Below are 14,312 nucleotides of genomic sequence, written 5' to 3'. Positions count from 1 at the left end.
ATATATGAGCTAAATTGGATGTACTAATTGTATCAGATTAATTAAGAATTGTTGCGTAACTGAATCAATAAACTAACCCAAATCAAATAGCTAATTACCCTTCAAAAGTAGGTTATCTTACTTAAAATTCTCTAACTTGTACAGAGTGGCCAATCTGATTAAAACCCGATTGAAACCTCTAGTTATACACTTGTACTTGTATATGGTACTACCAACTTTTTCTTAACAACAATAAATAATTATAAATACAATAATGAAAATAATGAAAACAAAAACACAGAAAATGAAAAATATATAAATACACAAAAAAAAAAGGAAATTAAAGTAAAAGAAGTCATATAAGAGAAGATTGGTCTTCGTTCCAAACCCTTTTTATAGGCGCTCTATATGTTCAGTTAAAAGACTTCAGACTTCCAAACATTTCTTCTTCTTCTCCCTCTTCTCCTCTTTCTCTCTCTTAAACTCAGACAATTTCATTCATTTTTCTCTCTCTCCTAAAACCCCAACCAATCAGAACAAACCTTACTTGATCATCTCATCACTTAAATGGACAGCAGAGGATGGGGACTTGCCCTTGAATCATCATCACCACCGTCTGATCTTAATCACCCGTTTCGTCACAAACTCAACAGTAATAGTAATAATCAGATGTTTCACGGTCTAGAATTCCCGGTAAATCTCCACCGCCGAACAGAAAGTGATCATCAAATGGAAGAAGTCGACGATGAAAACCACAACAACAATAACAAGGAAGTTGATTTCTTTTCTGATCATAATAATAAGAAGAGTAATAATAATAGTCCTGTACATAGGTCTTCGTTATCAGCTGCACCTCATCTTATTAATCATCGTGTGAAAGAGGAAGCTTCTTCTCGTGATCATCATCAATCTGCTGCGGTTGATCATCCTACATCTCTCCTCGATAATGTTAATGTTAGTTTCACTTCTCTCTTTTTTTTTTCTTTTTTTATTTATTTATTTTTAATTTTGGATTTCATTTATTGTTACTTTCAGATCTTATCTAAGTAAATAAATATACTCGATTTTGAATGCATAATAAATAAATATCTCAGATCCTACTCCCCAGCTATTTCGAACTACTTTTTTTTTTTTTTTTTGTTGAGATAAAGATATGAGATTAAGATACTCTTTCATTTTCATTTAGTACTAATTTGGGATAGAAGGATTAAGATTTTTTTTTTTTTTTTGGAAAAATTAGGTAAATTTTCATGTTTAAGTTTCCTTGCTAAAAGGTTAAAAATGAAAGTATAAAAAACAAAGACCAAAATATAAAAATTGTTAGTTTTGTGCATCAAACTTACCTTTAAGATAAAAAAAAACAAAAAAAAAAAACTAAATTCAATTATGCTATTAATTCACTTGTATCATTAACGTACATAGTTGATCACAATAATTGTATTTTTTGATTTTTTCCTTATAAGTTGGAATCCCCCTCCCCTATGTGTAATGCCTTCTAAGTTCTAACACATTTTGGCCCAAAAATTTATATTTGTAATCCATGGAATTACTTGGTATTGATTTTATGTTCATATTCATAATTTCTTTTGTTTAAAATATAGACTGGTCTACATCTTCTAACCACAAATACGGGAAGCGATCAATCTACGGTAGATGATGGTGCTACATCGGATGCAGAAGATAAGAAAACAAAAAATGAGGTAATTGACATTAAATTATGCAACAAATTAATTACCCTAGCTAGGCAACTATTTAGTATTTCTTAAACGTTATTAATTATTTTACAATTTATTTATGACGTCATCAGTTAGTAGTGCTTCAAGCTGAGCTACAACGTATGAATGCTGAAAATCAAAAGTTGAAATCCATGTTAAGTCAAGTGAGCAACAACTATAATTCCCTTCAAATGCACTTAGTAACCGTAATGCAACAACAACATCTCCGAAAGACCGAAAGTACACAACACGAGGTATGTACATGTACAACACGAGGTATATATTAGTAGTTAAATATTGCATTGGAGTCCGTGCAAATAGTAACTGTAAAAAACTGTCTGAACAGAGGCAGTACGCCACATTATATTTTGATATTTTTTTTAAAGTATCCCTCCGCCCCTAAAACATTTCATTTCATTTCATATGTATAGACAAGTATGCAATCAAAGGTAGAGGAGAAGCAATCAATGGTACCACGCCAATTCTTAGATTTGGTCACCGGTGCAAACACTGAGGCCGATGAGCTAACGTCTCAAACTTTATCGGACGACGGCGAGAGGACGATCGACCGGTCTAGTTCGCCGTTAAACTCCATGGAAGTAGCCTCAAGAATCAATAATAATAATAATAAGATGATTTCTAATTATGATGATGTGAAGAGAATAAGGGAAGAAAGTCCTTCTTTAGGGTCGGATGCACAAGGGTCTTGGGTGCAAAATAAGGTGCCTAGATTGATGAACAATGTTAATGTGGTTAAGGCTACTACTAGTCCTACGGTGGATCAAACTGCAGCCGAAGCTACAATGAGGAAAGCTCGTGTCTCGGTTCGAGCTCGGTCCGAAGCACCCATGGTTAGTAGACTTAGTACGTACTGGTTAGAACATATTACATGCAACCGGGTGTACGGTACACCCTATCACATTTTCTGCTTACATGTGAGGAGAAAATGTGATAGGGTCTACCAATGAGTATAAAATACCCTTGGATGCACGGTGCACCCAGTTGTACCTAATAATTTTCACGTATTAGTGTTCATGCACGTATGATCAAAGTGTTACGATTGAAGTCTAACATATGTGTGGAAAATTTATATTTGAATTAATGTAGATAAGCGATGGATGTCAATGGAGAAAATATGGACAAAAGATGGCGAAGGGAAACCCTTGCCCTAGAGCTTATTATCGGTGCACGATGGCCGTTGGTTGCCCCGTTCGCAAACAAGTATGTACTCTCAATTTATTTATCGCTTTGATTGCTTAACTAATTGGTTTCATTGCTTAACTAATTAGTTTCATTTCTTAACTAATTAGTTTTAGTGATTAACTAATTAGTTTTAGTGATTAACTAATTGGTTGCATTGCTTAACTAATTGGTTTCATTGCTTAACTAATTGGTCCATTGCTTAAGTTATATGACACCAAAACGGTCTTTTGAGTAAGACCGCCTGATATAAAAGTTCACCGAGACGGTCTTTTTTGTAAAACCGTCTTATATAAAAGCTTGTATACCTTTTTAAGATACGAAGAGAGTATTTTGTACCAAAAGGGTTTACAAGGGGACTGATTATTATTTATGTTTATAAATTCTTGTAGGTTCAAAGATGTGCGGAGGATAGGACAATTTTAATCACAACTTATGAGGGGACTCACAACCACCCGCTGCCACCGGCAGCCATGGCGATGGCCTCGACCACGGCAGCCGCGGCAAGCATGCTCTTATCGGGCTCGATGCCGAGCGGCGACGGGCTAATGAACCCGAATTTCTTAGCTAGGACCATACTCCCTTGTTCATCAAGCATGGCAACAATTTCAGCTTCAGCCCCTTTCCCAACCGTTACTTTGGACTTGACCCATTCACCAAACCCGCTCCAAATAAGGCCACCAAATACCCAAGCAACTGGCCCATTCCAAATCCCCTTCCCTCCTCCAAATGCCCAAGTGGGGCCCAATTTTTTCAACTCAATTCCTCAAATATTTGGTCAAGCATTGCTCAACTCTAACCACCACAACAACAACAACCAATCTAAATTCTCCGGCCTACAATCTTCCACCCCACAAGCCTTCGACGGGGCCCACTTGCAACACCCTACCCAAAACGCCGCCTTCGCCGACACCCTAAGTGCCGCCACCGCCGCCATCGCCTCCGACCCGAACTTCACGGCCGCCCTAGCGGCCGTCATCTCGTCGATCATGGGTGGGGCCCGCCCCTCGGCCGAAAACAATAACAATGCTCGCGGGAACTCGCCTGGTGGTGGTGCCACTACTAGTGTGAACACGGCTAATAACGTCACGTCTAGTAGTAGCATGCAACAACAATAGAAAAAAGGTTGTTACAAAAGGAGGAAGTTATACACAAATGGACACATATTATTCGTTTGATAATATACTTTTAAAAGGCGAAACCCTCGCTCTCAGGGCTCCGGTTACATTGAATTAGCTGAACTTTTTTTTTTTATCATTTAGTATTACTTTTTATCATAGTAGTGCTTAGGAAGGGGATAAGGATCAGGTAAAAACATGTCCATACTTTTATTTTATTTTCCTAGTAGGTCTTTGAGGAGAAGACTTACAGAAGACACGTTCATTCTTTTATCACATCATTATTTTGTTTTTGAATAATTTATCCGATTTTCGATAAATACATAATACAAACTTTTTTTCGAGAGAAAATAATACAAGTTCATTTTATTGTAATTTCAGTGTACCATTTAATGTTAGTACCCGATTTGCAGCTATAATTAGGATGGGCAATAAAATCCGACTTGGTTGATCCAATCCGTGATCCGGCTGATAAAAATAGATATACGATCCGATTATTTCATTCGGATATTTCGTATTGGATATATATATCCGAATATTTTGGGATTGGAATCGATTAGAAATTTCGAATACCGGAAATATTCTATCCAATTTTTAAGTTCGGATAATTTGGATCTATTAGGGTTGAAATTTCCGATCTAAAATTTCGGATTGGGTCGGATCTGATATGCGAAATCCCTACCCCTAGCTATAATATACGTAGTACATTAATTATTACTCCGTAGCTATACGAAATACCAACTAGCTTTGTTGTTGTTGTTATGGTCACTACAAGAAATTGTATCATTAACGACGGAAAATTCCGTCGCGAAAGACCAATAATCGTTGATTAACGACGGGATTTCCTGTCGTGAACCTGTCATAAAAGGAGGGCGTCGTTAATGAAAAATCCCGTCGTTAAAAGACATTTGCGACGGTTATTCTCAGTTGTTATCCCCGTCGTAAAAGGTTTTCGCGACGGGATTTTTGACCCGTCGTTATTAGGTTTCGTGGGTGCACACGAGCTAAAAGGAACATAATTTCATCTTGCCGGTTGTATCTTAGTTACAGGGTATAATAAAGACTATTTTTTACTTTAAAACTCACAAATTAAAAGTACATAGGTTAAGAAATATGCCAATAATATTAATTTTACCCTAGATATTAAACACGGTACAACTGTTTATACATAGAAAATTATCGGAAGTAACTTGTAGGAGTATAACTTGACCAAAGATTGCATACGTACGTGTGGCATGGATATCCAGACCTTCACGTTGTTGTTGCTGTAATCAAGATATTTTCTATAAACAATCAATTAATTTTGTATAATTATTAATTAATCAAGAAAACTAAGTAATTAATGGGATTGACGATGAAGCAGAATTCGATGTTGATCTTTTGATTTGGTTTACGATATTTTAAGTGCCGTATTATTAATTTGCGGTCCCAAACAGTTTCGAAGACCGACGAAGAAAGTTAGTAGACGTTTGGAAGAAGGAAAATGTTTTTAAGTAAGAAAAGGCCAAGAAGACTAAAGGTATATTCTTCCAATTTCAAGGTCAACAATACCGGCTAATAGACTCTCGACACGTAAGTTAGATAGAAGGAGGTTTCGTAGCATGTCATGAAATCTCAATCAAAATTTTGTCAAAATTATTTAGGATTAATTATACATTTAAAAATCACAATTAAGGCAGCTAGTCTAGATCGATAAAAGGATCAAAGTCTGAGCAATTTCCTTCGATAATGCTTGAAAATTCTTAATTTTCTAAAATACACTACTTTTCATTTATTTCTCACTCTACTATCCACGTCAGTAAGAAAGACGGTCTAATTTATTTTTTTTATAAAATATACAATAAACAGCTATCTGAAACAACGGTTCAAAGGGATAAACCGCTATCTGAAATAGCGGCTTATGTATTTAATGAACCGCCGTTTCAGGTAGCGGTTAACAGAACACAACAAAAATCGCGCGGTTTTTGTTATAAAGCAAACCGCCATTTGAGTTAGCAGTTTATACCATTGAACCGCCAATTCAAATGGCGGTATTTGTTTTAAAACAAAACTGCAATTTCAATTGGGGGTTCTAAGCTGAACCGGGAAAAGAAAATTACTTTTCTTTCTTCCATGCTGACGTGGACGTTATGGAGGGAAATAAGTTAGAAAGTGACGTATTTTGGGAATTATTGGATCTTTAAGTAATATTGAAGGAAATCTCTCTCAAAGTCATCGATATGTCAGTAAAGGATGGGTGACGTGATATATGATCAGACAGTTTTCTCATACGATCTTTTACAAAAGTTTATGACTCCCATGATAATTGTGTTGTATCTGAACAAAAATTCAATACTTATTCAAACCATAATTTATCAGTTTCCATTGTCTTGTAATTTGTATAAAATGCTTAGAAATCGATTCAAATATCGTTTATATTGTCTATTATTTTCCGTAAATGATCATATTATACGAAGTAAGCTGTATGTTTATAAAGTAAAAGTTGTCACATTTTCTAAGAATAAATTTGGTATGTGATTGATTATGTATTAGTATTACCACGCCCTAAAAAAGTTGTTAAAAGGTTGTTGCCTTTGTTGAGTAAAATTGATAACTAATGGTTTAAAATTTCAACTATGAAGGGTGATCTTTAAATAATATAAGTATACGTTTTGACAAGATAAAGAGAATATAATTTGCTAAAAGGATCACAGTCATCGATATGTCAATCTAAAAGAGCAGATCAGATCAGAATGAGTATTTTATGGGAAGAAGCAATGGAGAAAGAAACAAAATGTTGACTTTCCGTGCAAGAAATTGACGTGAAAGAATACCTGCTCAGCTTAATCAATGATAATAATAATAATAATAATAATAATAATAATAATAATAATAATAATAATAATAATAATAATAATAATAATAATAATAATGAGTACGTAGGAATTAGGAATTAGCAATAAACAAATGCAAGAAAAAAAAGAAAGAAATGAAGGTGGAAGAGTAATGGGGAATTTCAAAAATATAAAATCTTTTTGGGATCGGAGGAAAACCGTACTTGATCAAACCGTACATTCATCTTCCCATGTCTCTTTTTCTTCATTGAGTCAACTTCTAACACGTGCTTGCATGTGGAGACTACTACCATTTCTTTTGCTTCTTTCATTCTTTATTATTCAGCCGTTTCTAAAAGATTGTCCCGATATTCTATTTGGATTGTCTCGTTGATTTAAGTATCACATGTAATGGATGTATGAGCGTAACGATATGTTTTGTTTAATCTCCTTATATTTACTTATTTTAGGAATTTTAATTTCATACTTCGTATTGTTAACATTATATGTTATACTTGTTCTATTTATAAGCTGAAACAAGACATACAACACCAGCATTTCAGCATCTCAGCTTGAAGCATTGCAAGCTCGATTTGTATGCACTGTCAGCATACAGTCAGCACCCTAGGTGCACTTTCTGTTATTGAGCTGCTGACATCATGATCAGTTAGTTACAACAACTTATAGAAGTTTCTAGAATTCTAGCTTGTATATAAGCACTCCTCACTGTAATTCTGTTATTCATTCAATCAAATATACTAAATCCCCAAACTCTCATTGTATTCTTTTGCTCTCAAACTGCTGAATCAGTTGTTCTTATCTCAAGTTTTGTCATGGTATCAGAGCAGGATTAAAGATCCTTAGCTCAATTGTTTCTGAAATTCCGCAAAATTGTTTTACTCTAAACCAATCTGTGCGTGTTTGTTTGATTCTTAAAATTACAGAATTTCAAAATTCATTTGTGTTTCGATTGTTCTGAATCTATCTCTTCCTTTGCTGAATCTGTTTCTTGATTTCAAAACCTATTCAAGATTTGATAATGGCTGCTGGTGATCACAACACTGACAATTCACTGAGAAACAATGTTTTTCCTCCAAATCAAGATCCAGCAAGCATATACTACATACATCCTTCCGATGCAAACTCAGTGCAATTAGTTTCTTTCAAATTCAATGGTGAGGAAGGTTTCACTAGCTGGAAAAGATCAATGCTACTTGCATTGTCTGCTAAGAACAAAATTGGTTTTGTTGATGGTAGTTTTATTAAACCTGATTTTGGCACAGCTGAACACAAGGCCTGGGAAAGATGTAATGATCTGGTGTGCTCACTGATTTTAGGGAATCTGAATGAGACAATAGCCAAAAGTGTTATGTTTATGAAATCTGTAAGAGACATTTGGACTGATTTGGAAGATAGATTTGGTTTTGCATCACTAGCACAGATTTATTCTCTTGAGCAAAAATTGGCTGAAATAAGTCAAGGAGATAAATCTGTATCTGAATTTTTCACTGAAATCAAATCTGTGTGGGATGCAATTGAGGAAGCAAATCCTTTACCATATTGTACTTGCAATAATTTTACCTGTAATGTGACAAAGAAATTTTTCCAGAGGCAACAGGAGAGAATGGTGATGCAGTTTATGATGAAACTCAACGATCATTTTGCTACTATTAGAGGAAATGTACTAATGGTTCCAACTTTTCCCAAGGTATCTGAAGCTTACAGGTTATTTGCTCAAGAAGAAAGGCACAAGGAGGTTTCTCAGGCTAGTAATCAAGTTGAAACACTGGCTTTTGCAGCTGAGAAAAGGAGGTTTACTGGAGATCACTGGAACTCTAGCAACAAAACTTACAAAACTGGTTTTCAGACAGGTTATCAATCTGGTTCTCAGAAATTTGGAGGAACCAATAGATTTGGTAGACCAGGATCCAACTACTACTGCACACATTGTCAAACACAGGGACACAGTGTGGAGAGATGCTTCAAGATTCATGGCTATCCACCTGGTTACAAGGCTGCTAGAGACAATAAGGTTGCAGCAGTCTCATTTGGTGACAATTCTAATGACAATGTGCCAGTGTTGCCACAAACTGAAGCATCTCCAGCTATCACAGTGGAGCAATATCAGCAGCTTATGGATATGTTGTCTAAACAACAGCAACAGAATGCTAATACCAATCCTAACCTGGCTATGATGGCAGGTAATGTCTGTTTACTCTCTCACACTAAATCTAAATGACTGTTAGATAGTGGAGCTTCATGATAGGTTATGATACATATGACAAAACATAAATCATGCGGAAAAACCTTAATGCCAGGAAACATATTATTTACACATAATCATTTAGCATAATTTAGGAGCATACACTTTGTAGCGTGCCCTCCCTAGCTGCGCCCGAACCGAACAAGAACAAGTCTTTAGGACTCCCATAGAATACTTCAATCCCATGTGCATAAATTATGACCCTAGGCCTTTATTTATAGAGGTTTGGAAAGGGAATTGGAATCCTAGTAGGATATGATTTAATTAAACTTAGAATCCTACAAGGACTCTAATTAATTAAATAATCCTTTTAGGAATAGGAATTTAATCATACACCAAATCCTAATAGATTTAGGAATTGTGCATGGACACAAACACACAAACGCACGGCAGCCACGAGGGCCGCCCATGCGCGTGCGCTTGGCCCACGCTACGCAGCCCACGCTACGCAGCCATGCCTTGGCTCGCTGGGCTTGCCTTGCGGTGGGCCTGGCGCTGCCATGGGCTGTGCGTGTTGGCGTGCGTCTTGCTTGCTGGGTGATGGCCCGGCTTCGTGCTGGGCCTTCGTCCGGCAGGCCTCGTCCGATGCTAATTCGTACGATACGCTTCCGATTAATTTCCCGGTTCCGGAATTCATTTCCGATACGAACAATATTTAATATTTCCGATTCCGGAATTAATTTCCGTTTCGAACAAATATTTAATATTTCCGTTTCCGGAATTATTTTCCGATTCCGATAATATTTCCGATTCTGATAATATTTCCGTTTCCGGCAATATTTCCGATTCCGGCAATATTTCCATTTCCGATAATATTTTCCGATACGTACCATGTTTCCGTTTCCGGCAACATCTACGACTTGGATAATATTTATATTTCCGATACGATCCATATTTCCGTTTCCGACAATATCATCGTTTCCGGAGTATTCACTTGCTTGTGACGATCTCAGCTCCCACTGAAACCAAGATCCGTCGATTCCGAATATCCATAGATAGAGTATTTAATACCATTAAATACTTGATCCGTTTACGTACTATTTGTGTGACCCTACGGGTTCAGTCAAGAGTAAGCTGTGGATTAATATCATTAATTCCACTTGAACTGAAGCGGCCTCTAGCTAGACATTCAGCTCACTTGATCTCACTGAATTATTAACTTGTTAATTAATACTGAACCGCATTTATTAGACTTATCATAGAATGCATACTTGGACCAAGGGCATTATTTCCTTCAGTCTCCCACTTGTCCTTAGGGACAAGTGTGCATTTCCTAATTCCTTGTCGCTCGATGCTTGCTCTTGAACATAAGGTAAGAGTTGTCATCCTTATTATGTCCAGAGGTGTTTCTCGGTTTCAGAGTTCAACTGATCAAATAAACAGATAATCATAGCCTATGATTCATCCGAGCACGATCATGCATTTTACAGTTTCTAGCTCTCCGAGTGGCCTTGTACAACTTTTAAGCATCTCATCCCGATTTATGGGAGGACAATCCCAATCTTGCGATCTTGAGATTAGACTTCGTTTGATAGGTGATTACCTGAGCGTTGCCTTTATAGCCTCCTTTTACGGTGCGACGGTTGGTCACCGTCAAAGTAACCAGTTCTCAAACAAGTAATCTCAAATCACTCAGGTATTGAGGATTTAGTGTCTAATAATTTTAATGAAATTTACTTATGACAGATTTTCATCTCTTACAGTAAAGTTTCATAGGTCTGTCCGATACTAGTCTTCTCAAAGTAAGTACCTATGAAAATGATTTTGACATTGCCATGTCCACATAGTTCAAGAAACAGAACTACCAGTCAACTTGCATTCTAGTCGTCTAACGTTTTCTATGCGTCCAATTTTATAGAAAACTCCGACCAGGGACCATTTTCAACCTTTGACATTCAAGTTCACTTGATAGACATTTCTTAGTCACAGGACTGGTCCTGACAGTCTATCTTGAATATATCGTCAAATTGAAGGGACTCATCATTTAATAAACCACAAATTAAATGGAAAAACGAATTCTATTCATTTATTGTGAATGATTAACCAATAATGTTTTACAAAGATTTAAACTCTAAAACTTTAAAACATTAAATAAGGACATCAAAGCCATTCTCCAATATGCTTGATTCCCATAGCTGCAGTGTGCGAGTTGTGCTTCGCTTGCGGCAGAGGTTAGTCAATGGATCTGATATGTTGTCATCAGTTCCAATCTTGCTTATCTCGACTTCTTTTCTTTCAACGAACTCTCGTAGAAGGTGAAATCTACGAAGTACATGCTTGACTCTTAGGTGGTGTCTAGGCTCCTTTTCCTGTGCAATAGCTCCGTTATTATCGCAATACAGGGCTATTGGTCCTTTAATGGAGGGGACTACACCAAGTTCACCTATGAACTTCCTTAGCCATATAGATTCCTTTGCTGCTTCATGTGCAGCAATGTACTCCGCTTCAGTTGTAGAATCCGCAATGGTGCTTTGCTTAGCACTTTTCCAGCTTACTGCACCTCTGTTGAGGCAGAAGACAAACCCAGACTGTGATCTAAAATCATCTTTGTCGGTTTGGAAACTTGCGTCCGTATAGCCTTTAACAATTAATTCATCATCTCCACCATAGACCAGGAAGTTATCTTTGTGCCTTTTCAGGTACTTCAGAATGTTCTTGGCAGCAGTCCAATGCGCCTCTCATGGGTCTGACTGGTATCTGCTCGTAGCACTGAGTGCGTACGCAACATCCGGGCGTGTACATATCATAGCATACATTATTGAACCAATCAATGATGCATATGGAATCCTATTCATTCGTCTACGCTCATCAAGTGTTTTTGGGCACTGAGTCTTGCTTAGAGTTATTCCATGAGACATGGCTAGGTAGCCTCGCTTGGAGTCTGCCATCTTGAACCTATCAAGCACCTTATTGATATAAGTGCTTTGACTAAGTCCAATCATCTTTTTAGATCTATCTCTGTAAATCTTGATGCCCAATATGTATTGTGCTTCTCCTAGATCCTTCATCGAAAAACATTTCCCAAGCCAAATCTTGACAGAGTTCAACATAGGAATGTCATTTCCGATAAGTAATATTTCGTCGACATATAATACTAGGAAAGCAATTTTGCTCCCACTGACCTTCTTGTATACACAAGATTCGTCTGCGTTCTTGATGAAACCAAAGTCACTGACTGCTTCATCAAAACGTATATTCCAGCTCCTGGATGCCTGCTTCAATCCGTAGATTTATTTCTTTAGCTTGCATACCTTTTTAGCATTCTTTGGATCCTCAAAACCTTCAGGCTGTGTCATAAACACAGTTTCTGTTAAAACGCCGTTTAAGAAAGCGGTTTTGACATCCATCTGCCATATTTCGTAATCGTAATATGCAGCGATTGCTAACATTATCCGAATAGACTTTAGCATTGCAATTGGTGAAAAGGTTTCATCGTAATCCACATCGTGGACTTGCCTGTAACCTTTTGCAACCAATCTAGCTTTGAAAACTTCAAGTTTCCCATCCTTGTCCTTTTTCAGTTTGAAAACCCATTTGCTTCCAATGGCTTGGTAGCCATCTGGCAAATCGACCAAATCCCATACTTGGTTTTCAGACATGGAGTCTAATTCAGATTGCATGGCTTCTTGCCATTTTTTGGAGCTAGGGCTCGTCATAGCTTGTTTGTAAGTCGCAGGTTCATCACTTTCAAGTAATAGAACGTCATAGCTCTCGTTCATCAAAATACCTAAGTACCTTTCCGGTTGAGATCTATATTTCTGCGATCTACGCGGGGTTACATCTCTAGGTTGACCATGATTCTCACCAGATACTTCTAAAGATCTCTGAGTTTCATCCTGAATGTCATCTTGAGCATTCTCTAGAGTTTGTTGTTCGACTCGAATTTCTTCGAGGTCTATTTTTCTCCCACTTGTCATTTTGGAAATGTGATTCTTCTCCTAAAAGACACCATCTCGAGCAACAAACACCTTGTTCTCAGATGTATTGTAGAAGTAATACCCCTTTGTTTCCTTTGGATATCCCACAAGGATACATTTGTCAGATTTTGGATGAAGTTTGTCTGAAATTAATCGTTTGACGTATACTTCACATCCCCAAATCTTTAGAAAAGACACTTTTGGAGGCTTTCCAAACCATAACTCATATGGAGTCTTTTCGACAGCTTTAGACGGAGCTCTATTTATAGTGAGTGCAGCTGTATTTAGTGCATGTCCCCAAAATTCTAATGGAAGTTCGGCCTGACCTATAATTGACCTAACCATGTCTAGCAAGGTTCTGTTCCTCCGTTCCGACACACCGTTCCATTGTGGTGTTCCAGGAGGAGTCAATTCTGATAGAATTTTACATTCTTTCAGATGGTCATCAAATTCATAGCTCAGATATTCACCGCCTCTATCAGACCGTAGTGCCTTAATCTTCTTGCCTAATTGATTCTCTACTTCACTCTGAAATTCCTTGAATTTGTCAAAGGATTCAGACTTATGCTTCATTAGGTAGACATAACCATATCTACTGAAGTCATCAGTGAAAGTGATAAAGTAGCTGAAACCACCTCTAGCATTTGTACTCATTGGTCCACATACATCTGTATGGATTAAATGTTAGGTTATGATACATATGACAATTCATAAATCATGCGGAAAAACCATTTAGCCAGTAATACATATTATTTACACATAATCATATAGAATAGTTTAGATGCATACTCTTTGTTGCGTGCCTTCCCTAGCTGCGCCCGAACCGAACAAGAACAAGTCTTTAGGACTCCAAGTGTCGTCCCTCCGTAGATAGTCCACAGCACGTTCGGATCCGCCTTAAGATTGACCAACTAGAATTGCCCTTAAGGTACTAATAATTTCGGCACTTTTAGGCAAGATATGTGACTGAATTTTTCTCTCAAAAACTCACTTTGAATACTTGAAAACTCGTTATAAATTGTGAACCCAAGCCACATATTTATAGGGGTATGGAAAGAGAATTGGAATCCTACTAGGATACGAATTAATTAAATTAGAATCCTAGTGAAACTCTTATTTAATTAATTTATCAAATAGGATTAGGAATTTAATCATTAAACGAATCCTGTACGTTTTAGGTTTCGTATGTGAACACAAACACACACGCACGCACAGCAGCCACGAGGGGCGCCATGCGCGCGCGCGCACAGCACGAGCAACGCAGCCCACGACTGCCCTGGGCCTGCCTTGCGGTGGGCCTGGCGCAG

At 37.2% G+C, this 14,312-nt stretch overlaps 1 protein-coding gene across 1 annotated transcript; it reads left to right on the top strand.

The window, feature by feature from the left end:
• Positions 1-364: 364 nt before the first annotated feature.
• LOC110792674 (probable WRKY transcription factor 31) lies at positions 365-4,387 on the top strand. The gene is made up of 6 exons (XM_021997486.2): positions 365-933; positions 1,581-1,679; positions 1,787-1,948; positions 2,126-2,545; positions 2,802-2,915; positions 3,287-4,387. The coding sequence occupies exons 1-6, from the start codon at positions 547-549 to the stop codon at positions 4,010-4,012; spliced, it is 1,908 nt and encodes a 635-aa protein (XP_021853178.2). The 5' UTR covers positions 365-546; the 3' UTR covers positions 4,013-4,387.
• Positions 4,388-14,312: the final 9,925 nt, after the last annotated feature.

The sequence above is a fragment of the Spinacia oleracea genome, chromosome 6 (assembly GCF_020520425.1).
Source record: "Spinacia oleracea cultivar Varoflay chromosome 6, BTI_SOV_V1, whole genome shotgun sequence".
In the NCBI taxonomy this organism is placed as follows: Eukaryota; Viridiplantae; Streptophyta; class Magnoliopsida; order Caryophyllales; family Amaranthaceae; genus Spinacia; species Spinacia oleracea.
This window is presented reverse-complemented; position numbering and strand designations above follow the sequence as displayed.